General features: G+C 33.5%; 1 protein-coding gene across 8 annotated transcripts in view; it reads left to right on the top strand.

The window, feature by feature from the left end:
* Positions 1–24,468, top strand: part of LOC100029087 (ATP-binding cassette sub-family A member 10) — a 142,161-nt gene that overhangs the window by 66,238 nt on the left and 51,455 nt on the right. For all 8 annotated transcript variants that reach the window (XM_056817227.1, XM_007482723.2, XM_056817226.1 and 5 more), the window contains 6 exons: positions 3,358–3,547; positions 6,802–6,971; positions 9,951–10,084; positions 12,469–12,606; positions 21,224–21,331; positions 23,228–23,404. In XM_056817227.1, coding sequence (XP_056673205.1) covers positions 3,358–3,547; positions 6,802–6,971; positions 9,951–10,084; positions 12,469–12,606; positions 21,224–21,331; positions 23,228–23,404 — 917 coding nt within the window. The remainder of the gene's footprint in view (positions 1–3,357; positions 3,548–6,801; positions 6,972–9,950; positions 10,085–12,468; positions 12,607–21,223; positions 21,332–23,227; positions 23,405–24,468) is intronic.

The raw sequence follows: 24,468 nt of genomic DNA on the forward strand, positions 1-24,468 counted from the left end.
CTATTTCCAGATGACTTATATTAGTTTTTAAGTTCTTTTCCCAATTGTCTTCTGCCTCTCTTAATTGTGCTTTGAATTGCATTTTGAGTTCTTCCAAAGCCTGTATCCAATTTGCTGGGATTTCTGATTTTTCCTTTGCTGGGTCCTCCCCCTCTGTTTCATTCGCTCTTTGCTCATTACCTGTGCAGAAGCTGTCTATTGTAATTTCTTTCTTCTTTTTCTGTTGTTTGCTCGAGTTTGCCCCTTCTTTGCTCCCTGTATTTGGCTGTGCTCTTGCTCCTCTCATTTTGTTTTGGTTTTGGGGCTGTCAGTCTCCCCTCTTGGAGCTTTGTCAGAACTCTTGGTACAGTCTCTAGGGGAGGAATGTTAGCTTCCCTGTCCTCTGGAGGCTTTTGATTGGATTGAGTTCAATTGGGTTGGGCTGTATGTGGTATGAAGCTCTCAGGCTCTAGGCTGGACCGCCCAGGCTCTCTCCAGGTCTCTCCAGCTGCCTCTCTGCTGTCTGCAAGTGCCTTTGCCTGCCTCCCTAAACTCTGAGGAGTTCTGATGAGATTATGTTTAACTGGATTGGTCTGGATGTGCCCCAAGGCAATGGTGAGACTGGAGCCTGATGGAGGGACCCAGCCATGGCCTGTTTCTCCCTGGCTTCCTCCCTGCTGTCCAAGCTGGATGCTCCAAGCCCGGCGCCCTGCTGCTCACAAGGTAGACCCTGCAAACCAGCACCTTTGCCCGCTCAGAGGTTCCCGCTGCTGCTAGGGGCTCAGCCCTCTGGGTTGTGGGGAAGGGGTCCTGGGACCTACCCTCTGCCTTCCCCTTAGCCCTGAGTATTCTTGGATTCCAGCTTTTGGAGTGCTTACCTTTTGATTTGAGTCCAGATGGAGGGTTCCCCACTTCTGTCCTGTTGTTCAGATTGAATTTTGGTGCCCTAGGAGCATTCAGTCTATATCAGTTAAGGAAGGGTCTTCCATGAGGTCTGAACTTTTGCTGCTTGCTAAGCTGCCATCTTGACTCCGCCCTCCCTTTCTATTTCTTAACCAGATAATTTTGATAATCATTGTTTTATAATACAGTTTAAAAAATCTGATACTGATAAATCACCTTCCTTTACATTGTAAAATGAATATTTTTTTGCTTTTCTTGATCTTTTGTTCTTACAAATGAATTTTATTATGACTTTCTAGCTCAGTAAGATGTTTTTTTCTGTTATTTGATTGAGCTGGAATTGAATAAGCTGATTAGTTTAGGTAAGATTGTCATTTTAATTATATTGGCTCTGGCAACCCATGAACAATTATTATTTCTCTAATTATTTAGATCTGACTTTTTGTGCAAAAATGTCTTATAATTACATTTGTATAGTTCCTGGGTTTATTTTGGCAGGTATACTCCTAGGTATTCTATTTTTTCTGGGGTTATTTTAAATGGAGTATCTCTTTCTATCTCTTTTTGCAGGATTTTGTTAGTAATATATAAAATGCTGATGATTTATGTGGGTTTATTTATATTCTGATACTTAGCTAAAGTTATTTACTATTTCAACTAATTTTTAGTTGAATCTCTATGATTTTCCTCATATATCATCATATCATCTGTATAAAAAGATAGTTTTGTTACCTCTTTATCCATTTTGATTCCTTCAGTTTGTTCTACTTCTCATTTCTTTTGCTAGCATTTCTAATATTATGATAATATTGATTGATTATGGACATCCTTGTTTCATGCCTGATCTTACTGAGGAGAGTTGCAGCTTGTTCCTGTTACAAATAATACTAAATGGTGGTTTTGGTTAGATGCTTCATCTCATTTTAAGAAAAACTTCATTTATACCTATGTTTTCTAGTGTTTTTTAATTGAAATGAATGTTGTATTTTATCAGACTTTTTCTATATCTATTGATATATGATTTTTATTAGTTTTGCTATTATGATAATCAACTATGTTAATAGTTTTCCTTGTATTGTCATCCCTGCATTCCTGGTATAAATCCTGTTTGATCGCAATGTATAATCTTTGTGATACATTGTTGTAGTCTTTTGGCCTTTTATTTAGGATTTTTGCATCCATATTCATTAACAAAAGTGGCATCTAATTTTCTTTCTCTGTTTTTGCTCTTTCTGGTTTAGGTGTCTATGCTATTTGTTTCATAAAAGGACTTTTGTAAAACAAATTCTATATGTTACTTCAAAAGATTTTATTTAATATTTTGATTAGTTGATCTTTAAATGTTTGGTAAAATTCATTTGTGAATCTGTCTGCCCTAATGTTCTTTTTCTGGAAGTTCATTTGTGGCCTGTTTAATGTCTTTTTCTAAAATACATTTATTTAGATATTCAATTTTCTCCTCTCATAGTCTAGGCAGTTCATATTTGTAAATATTTTTACATTTCACTTACACTGTTAAATTTTTTGGTATATAATTGAGCAAAATAACTCACAATAATTACTTTAATTTCATCTTCTCTTTTTTAAAAATCATATTTACCAATAGTTTATCTATTTTGCAAACTATTCTGAGAAATAATGTGATGATAGAATAGACAGGACAGGAGCTTAAAAGGATATCTTACAAATCTGAAAGAATGAGAGATTTTCCAGAATATTTTTTTAATTGTACTGACTTTTAGGTCTGTTAGGGAGCTTAGATATTATGTAGGCCAAGCACTTTGCATATCATTACACTGAGGCTCAGAGAACTTAAATGTTTCTTTTCCTGGTTATTTGGTATATGAGAGTCAGAGCAAAGACTCAAATCTGTATCTTCTAATTCCATTATCCAAATCTAGCATTTTTTCTATTGAGCTACAGGCTTCATTTGAGAAGTAGTTTGTTAACCTGTAAGAATTGAGCTTATTAACTGAAATTTATTTGGAATAAAAAAATCTTTAGAATCATTTATTTATTTTCTTTTTTTCATTACTATGACTAATCTAAAAAAGTTTCAGTATTCCTCTTTTTTGTAAATAAGGAGCACACAGGTAGGAAGTGTCTTATGCCAGATTTGAGCTGGTATCTTCTATATTTCTAAGGAGATACCTGCCAAATATTTAAAATAAGAGTAGGAACTAGAATTGTGATTTCATTTTTATAAGAAAATCTAGGTTGAGGAAATTCTCTCTACCAATAGAGAATGGCATGCTCTCTGCAACTTAAAGTATTATGGAGTTGCCTAGAAGTCTAAAAAAAGTTTTAAAGAGTTAACACAGTCGTTATGCATCATAGCCAAGATTTGAACCTACCTCTTTCTACCTCTGGGCCAGCTCTATCAGCTACACTTTGTTATCTCTCTTTTACTTATCATTGAGCTAACCCTTTGCTAATGACTTATTTTGTATTATGTTTTTCTTGATGTGTCCATAGATTTTGGTATTTGGGGACAGGAGCAAATAGAAAAGACAAGAGATGCTGACTGTTGTGTTGAATTGGAACAGACCCTCTCTTCAGTTCCTGAAATGATCAGTGGGATGGCTCTATGGAGGAAGCAGATCTGTGCAATAGCCAAGATTCGCCTCTTAAAATTAAAGCATGAAAAGAAAGCCTTCCTGTGCTTGTGAGTATCAAAGAACTTCACATTTGTTCAACAAATGTATTTAAAACATTTACAACAAAACATTTAATACAGTATAACAAAAACATTTAAAACATATTCAAGAATAAGAGGAAGGAAAATCTTCACAAATTTGTCTCTCCATTGTCCCAGGTAAGAAAATAAAGTCACTGATTAGGCTAAAAGTAACCAATAAATTAATTGATCAATGATCTCTCTCACTGTCTTTCAATATCTCTACATTACCTATTCATTATCTTTTAAAATATTCATACTTAAGAACAAAAAGAACATTTTTATACATGTAGCAGAATACAAAAGTGGAATTTTATAATTCTCTGAATCTTCATTTCACAAGCATTTCTTTAAAAAATATATACATAATAAATTCTATACATTTCCTTCAAAACAGTTCTACTTAATTATTTGTACTTCCTTTTGTTCTCTTCTGTGCATTTAAAAATTGTTACAGTGGCCCTCTTTTTTGTTTTTAATATTCATAGCCTGCTTTCACTCATTACCTATTTTCTGATTTAAAATTAAAATAAAAAGAAAAAAAACTTTCAACAATTAAGTGCAGTCAAGCAAAATAAATCCACTCCAAAAATACATCAACATACCTTCTTTTCATCACCTCTTTTGCCATAAATCTGCTAGAAACATGGTTCTTAGGTCAGTCAGTCAACTAGCATTTATTAAGCTATTTTTATGTGCTAGGTTCTGTGCTAAGTTCTGGAGATATAAAGAAGGTCAAAAGAAAACAAAAATAAAACAAAGCAAAATATAGTCACTGCTTTCAAGGGGCTCACAAAACTGGTTGTTGTATTAATCAGAGTTCAAAAGTCTTTCAAAGCTGATTCTCTTTACCATATTACTGCTCTCCTTTTTATAAATTGTTCTCATGGTTTTGCTCATTTTGTCCTATCAGTGCATGCTACCCAGAATTCTCTTAAAATTTCTCTTTCTTAATTTCTTATGGCTCAATATTACATTCATATACTACAATATATTCACACATTCACAATTTAAGGAATCTCTTTAGATACTACTTGTTTTCTTTTCCTTTTCTGTTCTCTTTTTGTTTTTTATTTTTTCCTCTTTTCTTCATTTCTTCTTTTTCTTTGTCCCCCCCTTTTCCTTTCCCTTTCTTTCCTTTTCCCTTTTAATCTTGTCTTCAGAATCAGGAAATTTATTTTTCTTATGACTATGTCGCTATTCTATCCTAAATATTATCTTCCCTCTTAGCCTCCTGGCCATTTTATTTTACTGTTGTTAGATTTATTTTTATACCAAACTGTATACATTGAATTTTTCTTTGTTTAAAATGAGAGGTAACTTCTACTGTATAGAAAATATATAATTTATTGTATTATTTGACTTTTGGGGTTCAATTTGTAGATCTGATAGTTTATCATATTATCTGAATAAAGTAATAATTCTGTTTCCTCTTTACCTATACTTATTCCTTAATTTTCTTTTCAAAAAATCTTATTGATATAGCAAGTATTTCAAGAATTGAATCAAACCACACATAATAATCCATACCCTTCCTAGTTGTTTGCTTTAGATTTATATTATTTACTATAGGATGGAAAGGTCCATGGATTCTAATGTTTTTGAAAACTTTTAGAAAGAAATGTGTATTTTATTTTTGTTAAAAGCTTTTTCTATTATATATTAATATAATGAGATTTTTATTATTTCTAGTTCATTATGATCTATAATGTTTGTAGTTTTTCTAATATTGAACTAACCCTCTATTATTTGAATCCAATTAATCATGGCATATAAGATATAAGAATATATAGCATACAAATCTTTTTGATATGTCATGGTAGCCTCTTTGTTAAAATTTCATTTATTTATTTTTATATGAATAGAAACATTGATTTATAGTTTCTTTTTTCTGTTTTGTCGTTGCCTAGGCTTGGTATCAAGGTCTATTTGTATCATAGAAAGAATTTGGTTGGATCCTTTCCTTTCCTACCTTTGAAGACAATTTATATTGGTTAAGGACTATATCTTATTTTTCTTTTTTTCCCCCAGAGCACCTACAACAGTACACTATACATAGTAGGCACTTAAAAATGTTTATGGAATAAATGAATGGTGAATCCTATAGCCTCAACACCTGCCCTATTCCTATTTTGTTTCCTTTTTTTTGTACCTGTAAGGCAAATGAGTTCCTAGTAAATTTCAGAAATGGATACTTCCTGCCAAAAAAGAGGACTGCTCATCTATTTAATGTTTAACAAGATTGACTGGCCTCATTCTTTCCTGTTACATTTTACCCATTGCAGAGTGCTCTAGCACCCTATGGGAGTTGGAAGAGTCTCTTCCTTTTGCCATTAGCTATAACCCTGGATGTCTCTGTTACTTAGTTGTCCAATGACTAGTACTGTAATTCCATTTAACTATTTAAAAGTGTTTCAGCTTTAGCAAAGGAATATTACTTTAAAAATATAGTAAGAAAAAAAGAACAAATGTTTGGCAACATTTCAGGGGCATAATTACATATACACCCAACTTTGACAGTTTGGGTTTAGTTCAGTTCCAATATAGCATTAGTCCTACCAAGTTCAATTCCAAAGAGCCCTATTCAAGGCATCAATACCATATTAACTCTAACATCTGACTTGGATTATTGGTCCCATGTCTTTATTTCACAAAAGAATTGCCCCATCAAACCAGATGGGGAAATATGAAGTGACATCGGAGCAAGTCAAAGTTAAGAAGCAATTGACTTTTTTCTTTGTGTCCTTCCTTTTATGGATGCAATTAATTTATCATTTTAGGCAGCACAATACTGATTATGGAATTCAGATAGGGATTTCAACTGTGATTTCACTGGTAGTAGGAAATTCTGGTGAGGAAACTTCCTCTATTTATTTAGGTTGACATCTCTGCCTTACAGAATTTGAGAATTGCTTAAAGCACTGAGAGATTAAATGATTTGTCTACTGTGATGCAGTCAGCATTTGTTAGAGATAGGACTTCATAGAGGTAGGACTTCAATCTATGCTGGTCCAGCTGCAGAGCCAGTTTATTATCTTCTTAGTCATGCTTCTTCTCTCAATGATTATGATCATTATTAAATATGTATCAGACAAACCTATTATAAACTTTTTTATATCAGCATGACTGTTAATTTTAAAATAGTTTGTTGATTGTAGGCATGCTTGTCTCTAAATGTAGCACTTTCAAATGTCTTATAAAACACGGACTGCCATACATAACATTATTTTTCTTCTATTTAGATTATTGGTGTTTGGAATTGGTTATTTCCCATTCATTATGGAAAACATACTGTATAGAGTATTTCGTCAAACCAATTCTTGGGGAATTTCTCCTAACATGTATTTCCTCTCTCCTGGACAACATCCACAAACTTCTCCTCTCACTAATCTATTGGTCGTCAATAATACAGGTAAAAAAAATATAGACTTAATATCAATTCTACCACTTGGCTTACTCTTAATAGGAACTGTGAGAAAAAAGAAAAGATCAAGCATTGTTTAATATGTATAAAATATTCACTGATAAAGCAAAGGAAAACCTATTTTAACTTTTGTACTAGCGTTGAGAAGAGTTAAAGTATAAAAGGTTGGGATAATAATTGTATTTTCACATTTCATTTAGTTTAAATCCTTACTCAGAAAACCAAGAAATTCTCTTGTCTGACTGAACAGATTCATAGGCAAGCCTTTGTATCTGCCTAACAATCTATAATGCATCTTTGAATGCTTCTTGGTTTCTACAACTATTTCTATAGTATCTCTTCTGATACTCTGAGCTAACTAATCTTTACTACCTCCTCCTTTTTTGGTATCATCTCTCCTGAGTGGGACTTACTAGCTCTCTGTGGATATATGGTGCAAATAAGGGAAGCCTAGGATTTTCTTTCTCAGTATGTTAGGGGGTTATAGTTCTGCCTGTTGTAACTCTCCCAATAAATTTCATAACTAGATATTTTCCTTTTCTATAGATTATCTCAATTATTCATAGGGGCCCATCAATTGAAGTGTCTTTAAGTCCCTGAATACTCTAAAAGACTTGCTCAGAAACAAGTTCTTTGTGTTCCCCTTCACAAAGCTACCTTTCCCTTTTTCCTTGTAGCTGATTACTTCCCATTCCACATGCAATTAATTATAGTTTCACATGAAAAGCTATGGACATGAAGTTGTCTTTTAAAATATTTTTATAACTGTATTTAATAGAATCACCTTCCTTTGTAACCCTACATGTTTTATTTTTTGCATTTAGAAACATTATTTTGATAAAGAATATGAAGGCTTCATCACATTGCCAGAGTGGTTCATGATATCAAACAAGATCAAGAACTTCTGCACTAAAGTGATCTAAATTCCACTCTAATATGTCTTCTAATCTTTTAGATCAGAGATGGACATCTCACTCCAAAGGGACAATATCACTGCTGTTAAGCATTAAGACATTGATATGGAGGGAGCAGCTAAGTGACTCAGTGGACTAAGAGTCAGGACCAGATATGGGAGGACGTGGGTTCAAATTTGACCTCAGATACTTCTTAGCTTGGTGACTCTGGGCAAGTCACTTGTAAAAAATGGAAGTGCCTTGAGTAAAAATAAAGGTTCTTTCCCTCCACTGACATAATAATGGTGTATCAGTGGAGTTTAACAGGGAATATCTGAGGCAGATCTGACTGAAAGAGAAAGAGTAGATGCCTGAATGGATTAGCACCTACTATCCTCACAACCTCCTCTGAGAGGTGTGGCTGCCAATGAGTGCAGTGAGATCTTGAGGTTCCTTGAAGGAGGAGGATAGTGCGAAGTTGATGACAAGGTCCTCCTAAAATCTAACCTAGGATAACCCCAGTCTTCTTCTGGGCACAGAGTGGATTAGGAGACAAGCCTCAATGAGGGTTTGCCTCAGGGAGGCTGGTTTGAATGCCTCCCTGCTCAATTTTCTGATGCCTCCTCAATTCAGAGTCAATAGACTGGACTAAATCTTGCTGTGGTAACCAAAGTTTAATATGTAGACGTTCAGGGTAAATAAGGAGGAGGGAAAAGGGGTTTGATTTCCTTGGTGTATTCCTATGCGATTTGTCACTTGAGCCACGTATTTTTGCGAATCTCAGGCTTCTTTGCCCTGTCCTTCAACTAGTAACACCACAGTTATTATGATGTATCTGTCTGGCTAGCCTATATAAGCAATAGTTAGATAAGGTGCTGGGGGACTGGCAGAGCCTGAGAGCTGGGCTCTCTTTTCTGTGAGCCCACAGCTCCCTTTTGGGATTTGAGGGATCTTCACCTCAGTTGAGATAGTTGAAGGTATCAAGCGAAGACTGGATCAATCACAAAGATGATTCCAGAATCAGGGATGTGTTCTGGTGGCTTTAGATGAAATCCTCGACCCAGGAACAGGTCTTGCTGGTCAAAGACCCAGCTCTAAATCCCCTAGTTCCCTGTCGAGCTTTCCCAGGGTCCTTTGCTCTCCAACCAACGCTGACTCTGCCTCAGTCCTGATGACAGGGTTCCAAAAATCCTGCCCTGCTCCCATCTTTGCACACAACTCCCATTCCCAGCCCTTACCACTCTTCTGCCTTGGGAACCAATACATAGTATTGATTCTAAGATGAAATGTAAAGGTTAAAAAAAAGTCATTGATAAGGAATAAGATACCTTGAATGCTTCTCCAGCTCATTTTTCCTTCTTAGTGGATAAGATTATTAAAATCACATTAGGAGAGACTGAGTCTTGACAGTAATCAGAATATATATATATATATATATATATATATATTTATCATAAATCTCCCAAACTGTTGGGGATGGAAGAATTGACAAACTTTAAAAGATATTATCAGGCTTCCAGGAAAGTGTGGATGGAAGGAAGATGTGCTCAGTTGAATCAATAACATAAACTATCTACTATAATCTGGGGAAAGGGATGGGTTTTAGTAGAAGCAAGTAGAATTAATGTCTTTGGTAAGATTTTGAAATAATGAGAAATAAAATGGTAAAAATACAAATAAATTATAGTGTACAAAAGTCATTTTGGCAGCTATATTCAACCAGCAGTGGCCCAATTGATTGGATAGAATGATGCTTAAAAGCAAGTTAGTTAGGTAAGTACTCTTCATTTGAAGCAGTAGCAACAATCATGGGTCACAAGTTCTTTTTTATATGCTTTATAAAAATTTTACTAATTACTGGTCTCTGGAAAAAATACCTTAAATCTTGAGAATTTTCTTTGTACAAGGATTACAGTGTTTACAAACAAATCTTTTTACACTCTAAGCAATTTGATATTTCTACGTACAGAAGGCTAGTGGTTAAATTACTTAAATTGTAGTAAGGATTAATAGAAAACTATTGGTGGGTACTTTCCATGTTTAATCTGGTCTTCTGTTACTTCCTCTATGTTAGGGTCAAACCTTGAAGATTTCATAAGTTCATTGAAACGTCAGAATATTGTTTTGGAAGTAGTTAACTTTAGAAATAAAAATGGCATAGAAGATCCATCATATAATGGTGCCATCATAATCTCTGGTAAACAAAAGGTATGTTCACTATTCATGTGCAAAAATGCACATGCATGTGTTTAACTAAAAGGGTTTAAACTATGCTCCAAATCATAAGAATAGCAACATGACAATTTTATTTAATTTCTATTTTATTAGTTAATAAAAAATTACTGTTGCCTATTTTAAGATAACAAAACATTCTGCAATATTAAAATATTAAACTGTTAAAATAACAACAAAATTTTATGGGGCAATATCCCATAACAATAGCAACAATTACAATAACCACCATTACCACTCCTAGAAATCCAATCTAGTTGTCAAAGGGAATGGATCATTGCCAAATTTGGACTTCAACCTTATTTTTCAAACTCAAAATATGGTAAAATATTTTAATTTGTTAATAAACATTTTAATAGTAATAGTTACTACTCTTGACTGATAAAATATTAGCTTTATCTATCTACATAATACTTTGAAGTTTATGAAAATAAATACCCTATATCTTTGATGTAATCACATATATATATATATATATATTTCTGCACTGTATTTAAAATTTTTAATTGTTTCAAGTTATATGTGCTGTCAGCAATAAAAAGAATTTCATAGGAGATTTAAAAGGTGAATTTATCATAACTAATTCTAAAATCGGTTTAACATTACCTAGTTTCTCATTATCAACTAAAATGAGTATATTTAGGAAAACAAAAACAATGTGTGTTTCTAGGTGCAAAATTAATTTGTGGGGATTGTTCTTATTTTTAAAAATAATTATACCCAAAGTTAAATTTCTGATTTTAGAGATTTATTCTGAATATTACTCCCAGAGCTCCATATAAATTTCAAGACAAAATTTTGCTAAAACAATGGCAAATCAATTTGTACATGTGCCACTATGAACATAAGAATCTTTTTTTCTTAAGTTGTTCACTCTTTTTTTAGTCACATGCCGCCTTTCATGATTCTTTTTCCTTGTGGCAAAGATATTGGAGTGATTTGCCTTTCCTTCTACTTCATTTTACAAATGAGAAACTGAGGCAAGCAGAGTTGTGACTTGACCAGGGTCACACAGTTAGTGTCTGAAGGAACATTTGACCTCAGGAAGATAAATCTTCCTGACTCCATCCTACCTACTGCACCACTAAGCTATCCTGTTCTCAGGACTTTTACTTCTATTCAGACAATGATGTGTAATTTGCAGGTCAGGGATGCCTATCTCTATTTTGTAATGGAAAGCTAATTGTCTGAAGCATTAGGCAAAAAGTAATTTATAAGTTATTTAAAAACGCTTCGTGCATACACACCATGACAATAAAATACCATTGAACTTGGAAGATTATATCTTATAGTTTCTTCCATGCATCCAATTTCTACTTCCAAAGATAAAAGGAGAAAATAAACTGCATCAATTTCTTCTCCATTCCATACTTTAGTTTAACCTCAAGGGAATTAAAATAACTAGTGATTTTGTTCTGCATCCAGTTCAATGACAGCAAATTATATTTTTAAAAATAATACTTAGCTTTTCTACCACCTCAAAGTATGTATACAATGACTGGAAAATTCCAGTCCATCACAGGTCTAGCTTTTATTGTTTCTGCAGGATTTTGTTTTTCTTGAAAGAAAAACTGATCAGTTCCTCAGATAAGGAAAAATGGTACAAAATTATCAGAATTTGATCTATAAAATATCTTTCTCATTTTTAACTAGGTCAATTTTTAAATATTTAATTGGAGCTGGGGGCACCTTCTTTGAAAGGTGAGATTTTGTTGAGTAGTAGTTTCTTTTTGAAGTTCAAATCTATTTATATGGCAAAATATTGCCATCTATTGAACTTTTAGGGCATTATGCTAACGACCAGTTAAGACAGTGTTTTCCTGTTTAAATTGAGTCTGTGGAATCCTGATATTTCTAATCACAAAAATAGGAATTTCATGAAAAAATTTTAATGCTGGATATATTTTTCCAAAATATTAAAAGTAAAATAAATGTAAAATGTCCTATTTGATATTTTTATAGTGAAAATGGGTTAAATTTCTTTTGTGTTCCTTAAATTTTTTTCTGATTTCTCTTTATTCTAAAGACTTTATATATCCTTTGTGAACTCTCGTGAATATTTAGAGTTTCTAATCATATTTTTAGCTTCAAAGTATTATTCCATGACTAAATTTGTTTCAGAAAAAATGTTTCAAAATATACTGTTTTTCTGCATACTTATAAAGTAGCCATTCCCAAAATTAAAAATTAGTTGACAGTTTCAAAATCCTGAGTTTCTTAACACAGAGTATGTTGTCAAATGTTATTAATGACAAATTAACCTTATTCAGTACCTTAGCCTGAAAATAGCAGTTTATCCTGTTTTTATGTATTATTCATCAAAAACTTTGCTTTGAAAGCTCATATTTGTCATTCTTAAGCATTACAGATTTTCTGTTGCTTGCAATACCAAGAGGCTGAATTGTTTTCCTGTACTCATGAGTATTATTAGCAACGGGCTACTTGGAATTTTTAACCCATCAGAGCATATTCAAACAAAGAGGAGTACATTTTTTCATGTAAGTATAGTAATGCTTCAGTTAGCCTATTGTCAGTAAATGTTTTACATAGTGATCTTTTTAGACAAATAAAATCTTTTATTAATCATGAAACACACCCGCCCCTGCCAATACTTATTAATAAAAATCAGGGGAAAACTTTTTAACATATATCATATATTTCCCTACATTATAAAAGAATATGTTAACACAATATAAAATTTTCATGATCACTTGGTTAATAATAAATCACAGATTCAAACAGATTCAGGGTATAAGAAGACTTTAAGAAAATCTAATTCAACCTTATTTCCTTAAAAAAATTTTTTTAACCTCACTTTGATTTTCCATTATATCCCTTTCTGATCCCTCTACCAGACAGTCATTCTTTAAAGAATTGAAAAAAAATAATTTTAGCAAAACTAACCAAAAGATAAGTTGAATCATCTATATGTATGTATACACACATATACATATATATGTACACACAAACATATACAGAAAATGTTCCACAATGAACTGTTCCCTATCTTTGCACAGAAAGTGAGTGGATGTTTTCTTATATTTTTTCTTTTGGGCCAAGTTTGGTCAATACCATTTCATAGTGCTCACTTTTGATTTGTTGTTGGCTTTCTTTCTGTCTACACCATTATAGTTCATATACACATGGTTCCTCCCCACCAATTTTTCCTTATTTTGCTTAATATAAATCTTTCCATGCTCCCCTCACATTTGCAAAGAGGGTGGTGAAAGAGAAAGAATATAATCAAAACCATTAGTGATTTCTAAATGAAGTGATCTGCTTTTCTTCTAATGTTCTTCCAGGAAATCCACTTAAGCTCTCTGATCCTCAGTTTCTTCCTCTGAAAAATGGAGAAAATAATAACTCAAAGAATTATTGTTATGATCAAGTGAGATAACATATTAGAAAGTGCCATATAAAGTATTATCTAAAATTACTATTAATTTTGATTTTGACTGATGATTTTTAAATTTTCTATAATTAAACTGTTTAACAAATGAGTTGCTTTTATGTGGTCTGGCACATAAGTGCTTTATACATTCCAAGGTCCTGATTCTTCCCCTTAGTCCTAATTGTCTTATAAAGCTATTGATTTATCTTTGGTCTCTTTTAATTTTTAACTTTGGGGAAATGACCACTTTTTGTTCCATGAGGTTGATTTTCCTTTCAATTATTTCTCCTATAAATATAATTTGATTGTTTATATCTTGCTTTATTTTTCCAGGTATTGAGGTATTCTTTGTGGAAAATTATTTTTTACCTTTAAGCATGTGCTTGCAGTTATTATGGAATGATACTCTTCTTCTAGGTTTGATTTTTTGGATACATTTGGTACCAAGCAGGTCAACAGAAAAAGAAATATTTTTATATTTATTTATTATATACTATATGCTAATATAGTATCTTCATATATATAATATAATATGATATATACATATATAGTAACTTCATAAGTTAGGAAACTGACAAAGAGAACATGACTATTGACCAAAGCCACATAGTTAATAAGTGACAGAGCCAGAATTCTGAAATCTTTTCTCCTGGTGAGCAGAGCAGTTGATACATGCATGGGTCTGGGAACTGAATCTTAGATTCTCTACTCTAGGATAAAAGCAATGGAACTGGCATTGTTCATTATCCAGGCATGAGTCCAAATCTTTTGTCCTGGGAACATAGAAACAGTGCTGTGATCCTGTTTTCATCGGGGGTCTAGATTTATAATCCTTGGCAATAATTTTCCAGTCTTCAATGCACTGGTCACTGGCTTTCATATTGAATTTGTGATCTTGTACTGGAAAGATGACCTCCTATGTTTCCATCTCATATTTTTAGTCACTATTTAATCTGATGCTAGTCTGAGATTATTTTTGGAGTAGTTGTTAGGATATCTGAACTACATTGCTTCTTACTACTCTGCCATCTTGGATAGCCTCCTACAATTTTAATCTTTAAAATTCCTGTGTGTGTGTGCATGTGTGTGCATGTGAAAACTCTAATATTCACATATTATCTTCATATTCTAATGTCTTAAATGAACAGAAATAGCATGAGGTTTAGGACTATGGTGACAGTAGTAGCTATTGAATGGGAAGCATGTATCCAAGGGACTTTACTTTCTTTTAAAAAATAATTATTAGAATTTATTCCTGGTTATCTCAGACCTTATTGTTCTCCCTGTATCATAGTAGGTATCACATGACAAAAAGATATGTGTATATGTACATGTACACACACACATACTGAGTATATTTCACATTACTGTTTTTAGTTCATTTCCTGGAGTTGGACATTCACCAGTTATTCTTTAAATATTAATTCTGTAGCTGCATATATTTGCTGGGAGCCATTATATGTCCGTGGCATATAATGTTCTCTTGGTTTTACTCTTTTAACTCTTCATTACTTCATGTAAATCTTTCCAAGTTTAAAAAATAACTCTCATCATTTCTTACAGTACAGTAGTATTCCATCATAATCTTATACCACAATTTGTCCAGCCATTTCCCAATTGTTGGGCATCTCCTCAATTTCTAGTCTATGTCAAAACAAAGAAAGCTGCTATGAATATCTTGGGACATATGGGTTCTTTTGCTTTTTCCCTGATCTCTTTGGGAAACAGATCCAGCAGCTGAGTCTAAGGATAAACACAATTTTTTATAACTCTGAGAGTAATTCCAAATTGCTCTCTAAAATGGCTGGGTCAGATCACATTTCTACAGAGAGTGTATTAGAGACCCTGTTTTTCTACATTCCCTCTAAGATTTTTCATTTTGTTTTTTCATTTTAGCAATTCTGATAGGTGTGAGATTAGACCTCAGCATTATTTTGATTTAAATTTCTCTAATTGGTATTGATTTAGAGAATTTTTCATAAACCCATTTATGACTTTGATTTATTCATCCAAAAATGTTTTGTTCATATCTTTTGCCCATTTATAAATTGGGGGATGCCCCTTATTTCCTTGCATTTGATAAACTTTTCTCTATATATTAGATTTGAGACGTCTAACCCAGAAACTGTCTATAAATTTTTTCTTCCAATGTCTTGTTTTCCTTCTAATCTTGACTCTGGTACTTTTATTTGTACAGAAACTTTTAAATTTAATGTAATCAAAATTATCCATTTTCTCACTTACCAATGCTTTCCAGCTTTTGTTTACTCATGAATTCCCCTGCTATTCATACATCTAATAGGCAATATTTCCATGTTCTAATTTGCTTATATCTTGTTTTATGTCTAAGTTATGTATCATTTTCATCTTATCTTAGTGAATGGTGTAAGATATTGGTCTATATCTAGTTTCTATACAACTACTTTCTAATTGTACCAGAAATTTTTACCATATAGTGAGTTTTTATCCCCAAAACTTAGATCTATACTTTGTCAAATCTAAAGTTACAACAGTCTTTTACAGTTGTATGTTGTATGTCTATTCTAGTCTATTGATCTGCCTTTCTACTTTTTAATCAGGACCAGATAGTTGTGACAATTACTGCTTTATAATATAGTTTAATAGCTGGTACTGTTAGCCCTTCTTTTTATATGTTTTTCATTAATTTATTTGATATTCTTGATCTTTTGTTCTTCCAAGTGAATTTGTTATTATTTCTAGCTCACCAAAAATAATTTTTGATAATTTAATTACAATTACATTGAATAAGTAGATGAGTTTAAGTAGGATAGTAATTTTAATTATATTGGCTCTGCCCATCCCTGAATAATTAATATTTCTATAATTATTTAAATCTGACTTTATTTGTATAAAAAAGTCTTTTATAACTACATTTGTGTAGGTCCTGAGTTTATTTTGGCATATACACTCCCAGGTGTTTTATTCTGTCCATGTTTTATTTTTTAAGTGACTTTTCAAAAGAGAAAATTACATGATAGATGGAATATAAAAGGATGAATAAGAGTCAAAGATTTGATGCCTAATTTGGAATTATGCCCAATGGACTTAAAAGAATGCATGTCCATTGATCCAGAAATAGCACTACTAGGTTTGTATCCCAAAGAGATAAATAAAAATGGGAAAGAATCCATTTGTACAAAAAAATGTATAGCAGTGCTTTTTGTGGTGGCAAAAAATTGTAAATTGAGGGGATGTCCTTCAATTTAGGAATGTCTAAACAAATTGTGGTATATGATGGTGATGGAATACTATTGTGTTATAAGGAATGGTGAATCACTTGATTTCTATAAGAATTGGAAAGACCTAAACAAACTGATGTGGAGTGAAATAAGCAGAACCAGGATAGCATTATACATAGTAACTGAAACATTGTGTGATGATCAAATGTAATAGACTTTGCTTCTAATAGCAATGCAATGATCCAGGGAAATCCTGAGGGACTTAAGAGAAAGAATGCTATCCACATTGAGAGAAAGAACTGTGGGAGTAGAAATGCAGAAAAAAATCATATGATTTATCACTTGTTTATATGGGTATGTGATTTGGGATGTTGGTTTTAAAAAGATTACTGTAACAAAAATGAATAATATGGAAATAGGTTTTTAGTGATAACACATGTATAACCCAGTGGTTATACTTTTCAGCTTATCAGCTCCAGGAGGGGAAATAAGGGAGAGAGAAAACATGAATCATGTAACCATGGAAAAATATTTTAAAAATAAAATTATATTAAAGGAAGATTTCTTGCCTAAAATCAATCCATCAACAAGCATTGATTAGAAACTTTCTATGTGCTAGGCACTGTGCTCAGTGACTTTTTACAAAGACAAAAAGTAAATACTACTCTTCCCTCAAGGAACTCATACTCAAAGGAGGAGACAATATATAAACAATTCTATACATATGCAAAAAATAGAAGATGAAAAGTAATGGAAGGTAATCTGAAGAAAGCACAAGTTTCTGCTAACTAGGAATACTGATAGAAACCTTTTGCAAAATGTGGCATTGGGGCAAAGTCTTGAAGGAAGTCTTGGAAAGCAAGATGTGGAGATGAGATGAAAAAGTATTCCAGCCACAGAGGACAACTTTGTGTCTACCCAGAGCAATAGCTGAAGGAATGGAAGAATCTATTTGTGACTGTAAATTGATCGAGATCTTTCCCCAATTTATGGACTAATTAGCTGGGTAAATGTATAGAAATTACCTCTTTCTTTTCAGATTTTCTTAGCATTCTTTCCTTTTCTAAATTTCCTAAATCTTTCCTTTGCCCTTATTGTATTCTATAGAATGATAGCATACATATTTGTGTACACATCATAGACTCCCCATTAAAACAGAAGTTTGTTAAAAGTATTTTTTAAAAAGGATTTTTTCATTAATTAATTTATTTATTTTAAAAATTGTATTTAGAACATTATTCCTTGATTACAAGAATCAAATTCTTTCCCTCCCTTCCTTTCCCCCACCCCTTCCTATAGCCAATACACAATTCTACTGGGTTTTACATGTGTCCTTGTGCAGAACCAATTTCCATGTTGTTGATGTTTGCACTAGGATCTAAAGTCTATATCCCCAGTTATATCACCCTCGACCCATGTAATCAAGCAATTGTTTTATTCAGTGTTTCTACTCCCACAGTTTTTCCTCTGAATGTAGATAGTATTCTTTCTTGTAGATCCCTCCAAGTTGTTCAGGATCACTGCATTGCCACAAATGGAGAAGTCCATTACATTTGATTGTCCCACAATGTATCAGTCCTGGTGTATAATGTTTTCGTGGTTCTGCTCCTCTCTGCATCAATTCTGGGAGGTCATTCCAGTTCACATGGAATTACTGCACTTTATTATTCCTTTGAGCAGAATAGTATTCCATCACTAACATATACCACAATTTGTTCAGCCATTCCACAATTGAAGGACATCCCCTCATTTTCCAATTTTTGGCTACCACAAAGAGCACAGCTATGAATAGTCTTGTACAATTCTTTTTCCTTATTATCTCTTTGGGGTATAAACCCAGCAGTGCTATGGCTGGATCAAAGGGCAGACAGTCTTTTATCGCCCTTTGGGTATAGTTCCAAATTGTATAGATCCACAATGGTTGGATCAATTCACAACTCCACCTGCAGTTCATTAATGTCCCAACTTTGCCTCATCCCCTCCAGCATTCATTATTTCCCATTGCTGTCAGGTTAGCCAATCTGCTAGGTATGAGGTGATACCTCAGAGTTATTTCTATTTGCATCTCTCTGATTATAAGAGATTTAGAACACTTTTTCATGTGTTTATTAAAAGTTTTGATATCTTTAACTGAAAATTGCCTATTCGTGTCCCTTGTCCATTTATCAATTGGAGAATGGCTTGATTTCTTTTTGTAGAATTGATTTAGATCTTTATAAACTTGAGTAATTAGACATTTGTCAGAGGTCTTTGTTATGAAGATTGTTTCCCAATTTGTTGCTTCCCTTCTAATTTTGTTTGTATTGGTTTTGCTTGTACAGAACCTTTTTAATTTAATGTAATCAAAATTATTTTACAATTTGTGATTTTTTTCTGTCTTGCTTGGTCTTTAAATCTTTCTTTTCCCAAATATATGATATTTATACTATTCTGTGTTCACCTAATTTACTTATAGTTTCCTTCTTTATATTAAATTCATTCACCCATTTTGAGTTTATCTTGCTGTAGGGTGTGAGATGTTGATCCAAACCTAATATCTCCTATACTGTCTTCCAATTTTCCCAGCAGTTTTTATCAAATAGTGGATTTGGGTCCCCAAATCTTGGATCCTTGGGCTTATCATCCCTGACTTTTTGGTCATCCTTCTCCTTCTGGTCTGATTTTCTTTGGAGGTCATCTTTCATCTCCTTTGGCTCATTTTCAAGCTGAATAATTTTAGCTTTCAAGATACTATTTTATCATTTTAGTTCTAGTACCTCTGTTTCCAGAGGACTTATCTTGCTTTTTAAGTTCTTTTCCCAGTTGTCTTCAGCCTCTCTTAATTATGTTTTGAATTGTGTTTTGAGTTCTTTCAAATCCTATGTCCAATTTGCTGGAGTTTCTGTGTTTTTGAGTGGTGTTCCTTGATCCTCTTCTGTTACATTTGCTCTTTGTTCATTGCCTAGATAGAAGCTGTAGATTGTCATTTCTTTTTTCTTTTTCTGTTGTTTGTTCGTATTTGCCCCTTCTTTTCCCCCTTTAGTTGCCTGTAGTCTTGCTCCTCTCATTTTGTGCTGGATCTGTGGGTTTGTGCTTTTCTGTCAGTCTTTACCCTTGGAGCTTAGTCAGCAAAGCTCTCAGAGCAGTCTGTGAGGGAAGGGTGTTGGAGCTTGAGCTTCCCTGCCCTCTGAAGGCTTGATAAGATTAAGTCCAGTGGGGTTGATCTTGCAGAGCTGGATGTGTCCTGAGGCCAAAACCTCAGGAAGAGGGGGGCAAGATGGAATGTCTCAACTGTGATTGGGCTGCCTTCTCTGAGGTTCTCCTCCAGCTACCTCCCCACCACCTGTGTTCAAAGCCCTGAGCCTGGCACAACTTTGGCTGCAAGGTACACCCTCAGGACTAGCACCCTTACCCTCCTAGAGATTACAGCCACTGCTGAAGGCTCAGTACTGTAGGTGGGGGAGAGGTCCTGGGACCTTCCTTCTTCCTTCCCCTTAAACCTGAGTATTCTCAAATTCATGCTTTTGGGGGGCATACCTTTTAAGTTGAGTCCAGCAGTGGGGTTCCTTAGTTCTGTTCTGTTGTTAGATTTGGTTTTCAGTCCCCAGGAGCATTTGGTTTTTAATTGGTGAGAAAGGGTTTTCAGAGGTCTGGACTTTTTCTACCTCTAAGCCACCATCTTCTTTTTCCTTCCTTCCTTCCTTCCTTCCTTCCTTCCTTCCTTCCTTCCTTCCTTCCTTCCTTCCTTCGTTTGTTTGTTTATTTATTTATTTTTAAGTTCCAGCACTTAGAACATTACCATGCATGTATGGAAGCACAACCATGTTAATTTGAGCCTCTTGGATTTATTTTGTTTGTTTTTATAACTTTCTAAATCACTGTGAAAGAAGCAAATGTGATGTATGCGCTCTCTGGGTGGCTATGTGTATCTGAAATCACATACTTAGCATGCTCCAAAGCCTAGCATGACATTAATGAGAAAGGAGAGATGAGAGTATAAATTTTATTGGAAATTGAACCTAAGATGTATATGTCTGGTTCTTCAGGCAGAGTTCTTTTCTCCCATTGGTCACAGAGGTGAAAGCCTTGTGGTGCAAAGATATTTTTACTATCTCTTCAAGTCTCCTCTTCAGAAAAGCTTCAGCTAAGATCTATAAGTCTATAAGAAAGCTCTCCCAATACCCCTTACTGTTAATGCCTTCCCTCTGTTGCCTATTTCCATTTCATCCCATATGTATCTTATTTGCACCTAGTTATTTCCTTTTTTTTTCTCTCTAATTTAGACTATAAGGTCCTTGAAAATAAGGACTTTTAAAAAAATTCCCTAACAGTTAGTACAGTTCCTGGCACATTGCAAGTATATAAGCAATGCTTGTTGACTTGATCTTCCCCAAATGTAAATACTTTTTTGAATTCTTGTTATAGAATAAGTTGTATAATTGATTATTTTTACTCATTTGAATAAATCTTACATCATCATTTCTGTTTTTTTTCATTTGCTGCTCATAGTTCACTACCTTATAGCATTTATTTTATGTTTTTCAGGATGATGTATCTATAGGGATTGGTATTATGGAGACACCCCTTTTCTGTATGTTTATTGCAACCAGCATTTCTCCTTATATTGCAATGGGCAGCATCAGTGATTATAAGGTAAGCATTAATACCTAACATTTGAACTTCCTTTTTTAGCAATTGTAGTTATAATATTATATATTTTCTCCCTTAATAATCTATGAAAATTAATTTATGGAATCCTTTCTCCAGCTTGCATTTATAACCATCCATGGGTGTGATGAACATTGTTTGAAACAGTCTAGATAATTAATTATCAGTTTATTAATGCAGAAAATTCTCTCCTCAAAAGATACAATAAAAATATACTTTCTTCACAGGGAGGCAGTTTATTCAGTCCCACATATTTATTCATAAAACTTCTTTAACTTTCAGATGTCCATTTTCCAGCTTATAGAAGTTCAAAGATGACCACCAACTTACTGAAATTCATTATCACATTTAAGAAAGATCAAGTGATTTGTCCAAGGCCACAGAGTTAATTAGTAGTAGAGCTAACTCTTGAACCCAGACCATCTGATTCACAGCATAAGACTTTCTTCTGGCTATATCATTTAGCTCATTGTAGAATATCTTGACCATTTTTATACTTCTATGGTACCACCAAGCCCAGACTCCTCTTGTGCTTCCACCAGCTTGAGTGATGTATAAATATGATTATAAAGGCTAGGCTTTGTGGCATTTCACATAGCAATACCTGTGAGATACCCAATTGTTGCAGCATGTTGGTGATTTGGAAGTGTGGAGATCTGACAACAAATCATCAGGGAACCTTCTGAGATTTGTATCCCGGCAATATAGTTTGAGTATGAAAAGTCAATAAACATTGTGCTATATCCAAGCCCAGAAGATGGATTTTCAGAGACCAACTAGAGATCATAGCCACAATGGATAAGAGAGGTCTAGAATGAGAAGAGAATTACTTGAGGAGAAGAGACCATGCTGAACAATATATATTAAAAATATTTTTTAGATCTGTCCACTTAGGGAGTAATGAAAGAAGAGCTTTCACCTTCAGTATGTCAGAAGCAACCAAGAGATTCACAGGAGCAAAGCAATGGAATAGATAAAAGAGATGAGGTGCCCAGAGTCATTTCCATACCCACAATGTCTTTCACATTTTTCTTCATTTTCTCCACTCACCTATATGGGCACAATATTAGTTCAGGTCCCACCACCTCTCACCCAGTTGATAGAAATAGCTTCTTGACAGTTATTTCTTTCATTGTGTCTCCTTTCTTCAATTCATCCTTCATATAAGTGATATTTCCATCCTTTTATATATAGGTTTGATTATGTCATATATCTTCCTTCCCATACTCAATAATCTGGTAGCTGATCATTATCACTTGATAGTTTTTTGAATGCCAAGATAAAAAATGTTCAGCCTTGAATTTAAAGCCCTCTGAAAATGAATTACAATCTCCCTTTCCAGCCATTGTTCACATTGCCTCTTGGATTTTTCTATTTATTCATCTTTTTATGGGCTCTCGGTGATTTGATAAAAATCATTCCCTTATGCTTAGTATTTACTTTTCCCTTAATCACCAATTATTAAAGTCCTCTTTTTCCATCAAGACCAAAGTAACTACCTATTCCATGAAGCATTCCATGATCTCCCACATACTATTCCCTTTCTTTCCCATCAATCCTGGTTACTCCTCAACACTTCACTTTTTCCCTTAGTATTTTGTCTGATCCTTTTTTCTTTTTCTTTTTTTTTTGTCCTTTACCCTTTCTACCTGGTATAATACTTATTTTTGCCATGCCTTATCTCACACCCAGGCCTTCAAGATTTTTGAGGAGAGAGACTATGCTATTTTCATTTGACCATACAGGTTGATCCATATGATATGTCCAAGATTTATGAAGCATAATGAAAAAATGAAAACTTTAATGTAATTGACATTATTTATGTTTCTCAAAACTTCAGTTTTCAAAACCTCTTTGTAACTTTTTCTATTTATCCATCAGATAAAAGCTCAGTCCCAGCTATGGATTTCAGGGCTCTATCCATCAGCATACTGGTGTGGGCAGGCATTGGTGGATATTCCTTTATATTGCTTGATTCTCTTTTTAATGTATGTCATTAACTACCTCATAAATACTACAGCTGAAGGCTGGCCAACAACTATAATCTTGTTTGCCCAGGTAAGTGATAAAGTTTATACAAGAAAATTTTTTTCACTAGAAAGCCTATGATTTAAGTCCTGTACAATCAAACAAAGGCTTAATAATGTTTTATTTTACATAAAGAATGTAAATTGCTTGTATTATATAATTTTTAAAAAATATTTATGTGGCAGCTGGGTAGCTGTGGATAGAGCATCAGGCATGGAGAAGGGAGGTCCTGGGTACAAATCTGGCCTCAGACACTTTCTAGTTATGTGGCCATTGTCAAATCACTAAATGCCAACTGGCTAGCTCTTACTGCTCTTCTGGCTTGGAACCAATTTTTAGCATCAATTCCAAGATGTAAGGTAAGGTTTTAAAAAATATGTCAGTTTGTTATATTAAATTTCTCATGTATTTCCCTCTGACCCCATCATACATAAGAGAAGAAATCCTTTTACCATATATATGTGAGTGTGTATGTATGTATTTATGTACACAAATATGTATATACAAAATTATATAATGCATGTTTCTATTTATCAGTTCTTTCTCTGAAAGTAGACATTCACAGTTATTTTTCAAATTATTATAATTTTTACATTTATATTTGTATTTATTTTATTATATTTTTAAAAATTAATCAAAACACTTTTTTCAAGTGCTTATTATGTGTGAGACACTATGATAACACTATAGATATAAGAGCAGAAGCAAAATAGCTTTTTTTCCCTCAGGCAGCTTATATTCTAACAGAAGTCACTCAATACTTAGGTAAAGACACAAGAATAGGTAAGACAAAGATAAAGGGATTCAATAGTAGATGACAGAACATAGTGAATTGGTTAACTAAGGGGTGAGAATATAATCAGAATGAGATTATTCCCTAGCAAAGTCCTGAGGAGTGGGGATGATGGAAGCACATATGTGGAAGGTAAGATCAAGAGTGTGATTATCTATATAAGTAGCTGATTTGGAGTAGCAAAGTCATGGGAGCTGAATAAATTGATGAGATGAGACATTATAGTATTTGAAGAAACATCAGCTTAATACTGAAGTCCTCTAATATAAGGGGAAAGTGCTGGAATAGAAAGGAAAATTAC

This window comes from Monodelphis domestica, chromosome 2 (genome assembly GCF_027887165.1).
Source record: "Monodelphis domestica isolate mMonDom1 chromosome 2, mMonDom1.pri, whole genome shotgun sequence".
Taxonomy (NCBI): Eukaryota; Metazoa; Chordata; class Mammalia; order Didelphimorphia; family Didelphidae; genus Monodelphis; species Monodelphis domestica.